This window comes from Micromonas pusilla (genome assembly GCF_000151265.4).
Source record: "Micromonas pusilla CCMP1545 genomic scaffold MICPUCscaffold_1, whole genome shotgun sequence".
Classification (NCBI taxonomy): Eukaryota; Viridiplantae; Chlorophyta; class Mamiellophyceae; order Mamiellales; family Mamiellaceae; genus Micromonas; species Micromonas pusilla.
In genome coordinates, this window is record NW_003315882.1 from 1,881,287 (window position 1) to 1,887,886 (window position 6,600).

General features: G+C 70.2%; 3 protein-coding genes across 3 annotated transcripts; all 3 read right to left on the bottom strand.

The window, feature by feature from the left end:
* Positions 1-43: 43 nt before the first annotated feature.
* On the bottom strand, positions 44-2,880 carry MICPUCDRAFT_31131 (uncharacterized protein). The gene is made up of 2 exons (XM_003055705.1): positions 2,532-2,880; positions 44-2,022 (listed from the first exon to the last, which is right to left on the bottom strand). The coding sequence occupies exons 1-2, from the start codon at positions 2,862-2,864 to the stop codon at positions 145-147; spliced, it is 2,211 nt and encodes a 736-aa protein (XP_003055751.1). The 5' UTR covers positions 2,865-2,880; the 3' UTR covers positions 44-144.
* Positions 2,881-2,936: 56 nt separating this feature from the next.
* MICPUCDRAFT_61775 (uncharacterized protein) lies at positions 2,937-3,887 on the bottom strand (the record flags this gene model as incomplete). Its single annotated transcript, XM_003055706.1, is given in 7 exon segments — positions 2,937-3,318; positions 3,320-3,325; positions 3,327-3,357; positions 3,359-3,370; positions 3,372-3,615; positions 3,617-3,808; positions 3,810-3,887. Coding segments are annotated over 7 exon segments (945 nt in total).
* A 468-nt stretch (positions 3,888-4,355) lies between these two features.
* On the bottom strand, positions 4,356-5,968 carry MICPUCDRAFT_61776 (uncharacterized protein; the record flags this gene model as incomplete). Its single annotated transcript, XM_003055707.1, is given in 2 exon segments — positions 4,356-5,508; positions 5,510-5,968. Coding segments are annotated over 2 exon segments (1,612 nt in total), but the record flags the coding sequence as incomplete, so codon positions are not given.
* Positions 5,969-6,600: the final 632 nt, after the last annotated feature.

Genomic DNA, 6,600 nt, shown 5'->3' on the forward strand with positions numbered 1-6,600 from the left:
TTTTCTCACCGCGCGCGCGAGACGGACGCGGACGTCTCTCGCGAGTGTCGACTACGGTACAGCACAACAGAACGCGCGCGCGCTCTACGCCGTTGCTAGGAAAACAAACACGTCTACGAGACCCCCCGCGCCGCGAACCCTGACTCACCCGTGCAGATCCTCCATGCACGCGATCCACCGTTCGAGCGGAATTTTCCCGCCGTCCTCCGCGTCGCCGTCGCCGCCGCCGCCGCCGCCGCCGCCGTGCCTCGCCATCTCCAGCAGCATGAACAGCTTCTTGATCGGCGTCTGCTCGTCCAGCAGCGCGACCGCGGCGTCCAGCTCGTGCGGCTCGAACGCGCCGATCTGAGACAAAACCTTCTTCCCCTCCTCCCCGCCGAGCAGCGGGCAGTGCAGCGAGACGTTAAACGTCGCGGTGAGTCCCATGTCTTCGAACACGTGCGGCAGCGACGTCGTGCCGATGACGAGGAGTTTCTTCCCTTCCGGGGGCTGGCGTTTCAGTAGGATGAGTAACGCTTGTAAGACGACGTTACTGAACCGCGGGCCGATGGCGACGTACTCCAGGAGCCGCTCGATGTCGTCCAGGACGATGAGCGACAGCGGCGATTTATACGCATCCTCGAAAACCTTGGCCAACGCCTGGCACTTCCCCATCTCGGACTGCCCCACCATCGTGTCCGCGCTGACGAGCTTCGTGAACGGGAACTCGCTGCCGATCGCGAGCGTCGCCGCGAGCGCGGTCTTCCCCGACCCCGCGGCGCCTTCGAGGAGGCACGTCAACATCGGCGTCTTGGGCGAGACGCGAACTTGCTCCACCAGCGCCCTGCACGTGTGATGCAGCTTCTCGTGCTTCTCCCCGGGGGAGATGATCCCGTTCAGACGGCAGCGCTCGAACATGTCCGTGCTCGCCCCGAACGCGGGCTGCACCTCCCCGAGCGCGCGTTCGAAGTCCGCGGCTTCGATCTTCACGTTGTCCTCGTCGATCTCCATGGCGCCCAAGTTTTGAAAGTCCACCTGCCGAGACAACGCGAACGACACCGCGGACTTGACTAAACCCTCGATCTCCGCGCCGGAGAAGTTCTTCGTTCGCCGCGCGAGATCCGCGAGGTCCACGTCGTGCCCCAAAAACTCGTTCTCGCTCATCTTCATCGAGTGAATCTTGAGGATCTGGTTCCGCCCCGCCTCGTCCGGCAGGCCGATCTCGATGTGCACCTCGAGGCGCCCCGGGCGCAAGATGGCCTCGTCGAGCATGTCCTTCCTGTTCGTCATCCCTATGAGAAGAATGTTGTTCAGCGCGTCCACGCCGTCGATCTTCGTCAGAAGCTGGTTCACGATGCTGTCCTGCACGCCGGTGCCGCCCCCCGTGGTCCCGCGCGCTTTGCACACCGCGTCGATCTCGTCGAAGATGATGATGTGCAAATCGCTGTCGTCGCCCTTTTGTTTGTACTCCGCCTCCGCGTCCGCGAAGAGCGCGCGGACGTTCTCTTCGGACTGACCGACGTACTTGGACATCACCTCCGGCCCGTTCACCACCTTGGGTTCTTTGCCGTTGAGCATCTTACCGATCTGTCGCGCGATGAGGGTCTTCCCCGTGCCCGGGGGGCCGTGAAGCAGCATGCCCTTGACGTGGTGAATGCCGAGGCGTTGCACCACGGACTGCGGGAACACGCGCGAGGAGAACGCCCTTCGGAAGATGTCCTCGAACTGCTTGTCCAGGCCGCCGATCCCGAGCTTCTCGAACGAGAACTCCTTGGTCTTGAACAAGTTCGAGTTCACCGCCGCGTTTTTTTGGCCGACGATCTTGATCGCGGAGCCGTGCGCCGCGGCGAAGACGACGGACGTGTCCGGGGTGAACACCCCTCGCAACGACGTCACGCCCTCGGGGACGTCCGCGACGAGCATGGAGGACACGGTGAACAGGTAGTTGTTCCCGCAGTACTCCACCGCGGCTTTCTGACCCACGGTGAACACCTGCGACGCGAAGACGCGCTTGATGCCCGCGCCGAGCGCGACGGCGTCCACCTGGAGGGAGGGAGGAGGGAACGACGTTTGAGCGACACGGGGAGGGGGTCAGTCGTCGAAGCGACGAACGGCACGGCGTGGGGAACGTCGGGCGGCGCGCGCGAACGCGAACGCGAACGCGAACGCGAACGCGTCGCGCGATGGCGACGAGAAGGAGGACGACCGCCGCGACCGCGGATCGACGGCGGCGGCGGCGGCGGCGGCGACGACGACGACGACGACGGCGGCGCGCGCGCTTCGAATCAGGAAAACCCGTTCGCAACAGCGCCTAGAGGGCCGGGCTCCATAGCCCCAAACGTTCTGGCTTGAGATGGTAATTCCAGCTTTTGAAAGGAGTATTCATCACGTTCGAAGCGCGCGCGGAGGTCGTCGTCGTCGTCGTCGTCGTCGTCGTCGTCGTCTGCGGCCGTCCCTTCCCTAGTCGTCGTCGCCATCGAATTTCGAACGCGCGAGGAGGGGACGAAAGAATCTGAAGGATGCGACGAAATCGGCGGTCGAATCTCGCGCACCTCCTCGTGCCGTCCCACCGCGTTCAGCTCCGCGGCGGTCCGTAACTTCGTGAACTCGAGCTCGAGCGTCATCCCGGCCGCGGTGAACTGCGATGACGGCACCGCGAACGGCTCCGCGCGGATCGTGTCCCCGGTGCTCACGCGCAGGAGTTTCCTCTGCACGCCGTTCAGCGCGAGCGCGCCGGGCTCGACGTCGGGATGGGGCTTGACGAAGAGCACGACGTCGCCGATCTCCGCGTGCGGGATGAACTTGGCGTCCGCCGCGTTCACGAACGCGCAGTTCGTGAGCGCGAGATCCTGCGACGGACAGTTCGAGACGCGGAGCATCGCCATCGTGCCTGCTCGGCCGAGGGGCCGCGGCGCGGATCTGAGACGTCAATAATTCGCCGGTGCCTTCTCGCGCAGCTAAGACGAACTTTTCCGCTGCGCTGGCTGGATCTCGCTTCGAGCGTATCTGCAGTTTATCCGGTACATCCCGACCGCGCATCGCACGCGCGCCGCACCCCCCACGCGCGAATTTTGCACAGAAGCATGTCGCTCACGCTCGCCGTCAACGCCTCGACCGCGCGCGTCGATCGCGCGGCGCCCGCGCGCGCCAAGACGACGAAGACCACCTCCGTCGCGGCGTCCTCGCGATCGCTCATCACATTCGCGTCGAAGATGCGATCGCGATCGGCCTCGATCGTCGTCTCCGCCTCCTCCGCGGACCGCGCCGCCGCCGCCGCCGCCGCCGCCGCCGCGTCCCGCGCGTCGCCGATGACGCGACGCGACGCGATGCGCGCGTCGCTCGCGTCGCTCGCGACCGTCGTCGCGGCGAACGCGCTCGGCCCGGTCCCCGCCGCGGTCGCGGGAGATCCGAACAAGGTGGTCGCGGTCGAGTACACCCCTTACGTCGTCGACTCCGCGTCCAGCGCGGAGGCGATCGAGGTCGCCAAGTCCCTGAAAGCCGCGGGCGCGCGTCTGTACGGCGCGTTCTGGTGCGAGAACTGCAACAAGCAGAAGGAGATCCTCGGCAAGGAGGCGATGGAGTACGTGAACTACGTCGAGTGCTTCCCGGACGGCGTGTATCAGAACACCCCGGGGAGAGCGGACGTGACGAAGCCGGCGGCGTTTTGCGAGGGGTACACGGACGCGTGGCCGCTTTGGGTCATCCCGAAGGACGGCGGCGACCCGGGGGAGGAGATCGGCGTCGCGGGGAAGATCGCGAAGCCGAAGGAGCTCCAGCGGTTGATTCGCGAGGCGAAGGGGGAGAAGTTCGACGCCGTGAAGTATCTCACGAGCGGGTCCGACGGGTACGAAAAGCCCGCTGATGAGAAGGCTGAATAAAATTGAGCCGCGGCGGCGGAGTATTATCATATTTCGTAACGGTATTATTTCGAGCGTTTTAATTAATTCGATGTAACGAACGAGCGCCCCGCGACCTCGTGCCGCTGCGACGTGTCCTTCCTTCGCGTGAATACATTATTAGATGCTAATCATTTTCCTAGTTTCGCGTCGGCGACAAGAGCTCGCCGGCGTCGTCGCCGTCGAGCGCGACGAGCTTGCGGAACAAATCGTCCAGCAGCGCCGCGGAGCCCTCCGCGCTCTCGACGACCGCCCCCGCGGCGGCGGCGGAGGTCTTCGACGACGCGGCGTTCTCCTCCGCGTCGGACCTCGGCGTCGGATCCGCCGCGTCCACCGCCGCCGGCCGATACGGCGCGATCGGCGACTCGCGCGGGGACCCGCTCGCGACGCTGCCGTCGAAGCTCCCGGCGACCGCGCCCGTGGGGGTCGCCGCCTCGACCTCGCTCCGAGCCGCGTTCGCGGCCGCGGTTATCTTCTCCCTGCGCTCCCTGCGCGTCTTTTCGATGTCCGCGTACGCGACCTCCCAGTTCACCTTCGCAGAAGCGTCGCCGGCGGCGGCGGCGGGCGAGGAGGACGCGTCGCGCGCCTCCTTCGCCGCGGCTTCTCGCGCCGCGTACGTCTCGTCGATGTCCGCGTACGCCGCGGCCCAGTCCACCGCGGCCGTCGTCGTCGTCGTCGGCGTCGTCGTCGTCGGCGGCGGCCGCGGCGGCGGCGGCGGCGGCGGACGTCGAGGAGACGTACGCGGCGCGAGAAGCCGCGGCGAAGGAGGCGCGCGACGCGTCCTCNCCGCCTGCTGCTGCTGCTGTTCGCGTTCGCGCTCGGCGCGCGCCCGCGCCTCGCGCGCACCCCGCGCCTTCTTACCCCGCAGCGCGCTCTTCAGCTCGTCCCTCAAGTCCGCGATGTGCTTCTCCTGACCTTCGATCAGCGCGGACGTCGACGCGGCCGCCGCGCGCGCGCCCGCGAGTTCCCCGCGCAGCGTCGCGGCTTCTCGCTCCCCCTCCCTCGCCGTCGCCCGCGCCCGCTCCGTCTCCGCCCTCGCGGCGACCGCGTCCGCTTCCGCCCTCGCGAGGCGCGTCTCCGCGTCCGCCCTCCCGCGACGCGCGGACTCGAGCGCGTCGCGGAGCTCGCGAGCGTCGCGCGTCGCGCGCGCCGTCGCCTCCGCCGTCTCCGCGCGCTCTCTCGCGAGCCGCTCGACGTCGCGCGTCGCGTCGCTCTCGCGTCCCTCGGCGCGCTCCATCGCCTCCGCCATCTCCGCGCGCTCTCTCCGCGCGCCCGCGAGCTCGTCCCGCAGCGCCTCGCGCTCGCGCTCGGCCTCCTCCCTCGCGCGCGTCGCCGCGTCGAGCCGCGCGCGGGCGCCCTCGACGTCCGCGCGCGCGACGGCGATGTGCTTTTCCGCCGCCGCCACCGCCGCCGCCGCGCGGTCGCGCGCGTCGTCCTCCGCGGACCGAACCGCCGCCGCCGTCGCCTCCGCGGCCGCCGCGCGGCTCTCCGCGTCAGCCGCGCGCGCCGCGAGCTGCTCGCGTTCCTTCGCGGCGGCCTCGAGGCGCGCGTCCGCAGCGGAGGCGGCGGCGGCGAGGCTCGGGACGGCGTCGCGGAGCTTCTCTGAGATGGCGGCGGCGTCGGCTTCTCGCGTCCGCCGCGCGCCTCGCGTCAGCCTCCGCGCTCGACGCCTTGGCCTCCGCGGCGTCGCGCGCGCCCTTCGCGACCGCCGCCGCCGCTTCCGCCGCGACGACGCGGCTCGCGGACGCGTCCGCGCGCGATTCAAACTCCGTCGCGCGCTTCGACGCGAGCGTCTCTCTCGCGCGCGCGTCGCGTTCGCGCTCCGCCGCCGCCGCCGCCGCCTCCGTCGCCTCCGCGGCGCGGCGCTCCGCGTCCGCCGCGCGCGCCTCCCACGCCTCGAGCTTCGCGCGGAGCACCGCGCGCTCGCGCTCGCTCGCGGCGATCGCCTCCGACGCCGCGACAGACGCCGCGGCTCTGTCCGCGCGCTCGCGCTCGAGCTCCGCGCGCGCGTCGGACGCGTCGCGGCTCTTCTCCTTCGCGTCGCGTTCCGACGTCAGCCGTCTCTCCGTCGCCGCCTCTCCCGCGCGCTCCATCGCCGCGACGCGCGCCGTCGCCTCCTCCGCGGCGTCGAGCGCCCTCGTCGCCGCGGCGGCAGCCTTCGCCTCGCTCTCCTTCGCGTCGATGAGCTCGGCGCGGAGGCTCGCGAGCTCGTCGACCGCCGCGGTCGCCTCGTCGCGCGCGGCGGAGGCGAGCGCCGTCGCGTCCTCGCGCCGCCGCGCGTGGTCCTCCGCGCGCGCGTTCGCCTCCGCCGCCTCCTCGCGCGCGGCGTCGCGCGCCTCCTCCGCGACGCGCGCGCGCGCCTCCGCGTCGTTCGCCGCGCGAATCGACGCGTCGTGCGCGCGCGCGGACGCCTCCAGCTTGGCCTTCGCGTCCCTCTCGACGTCTCGCCGCGTCGCCTCCGCCGCCGCCGCCGCGTCCGTCGCGGCGTCCCTCGCGCGATCCGCCGCGGTCGCCCGATCGCTCGCCTCCGCCGCGTGGCGCTTCGCGTCGCGCAGCGTCGCCTCGAGCGCCGCGATCTCCCGGGTCACCGCCGCCGCGGTCTGCTTCGCGTCGACCGCGTCCGAGCGCAGCGTCGGGAGTTCGCTCCGCGCCGCGTCGAGCGCCGCCGTGAGCGACGCGGCGTCTCCCTTGGCGCGTCCCGTCTCGATCTCCGCCTCCGCGAGGC

What these genes read in the sequence shown, in the direction of transcription:
- MICPUCDRAFT_31131 (XM_003055705.1), bottom strand. Translation starts at nt 2,864, where the DNA reads ATGGCGATGCTCCGCGTCTCGAACTGTCCGTCGCAGGATCTCGCGCTC. An exon ending in CGGTGGGACGGCACGAGGAG is followed by an intron (nt 2,023 to 2,531) that starts GTGCGCGAGATT and finishes CCCTCCCTCCAG; the next exon opens with GTGGACGCCGTCGCGCTCGG.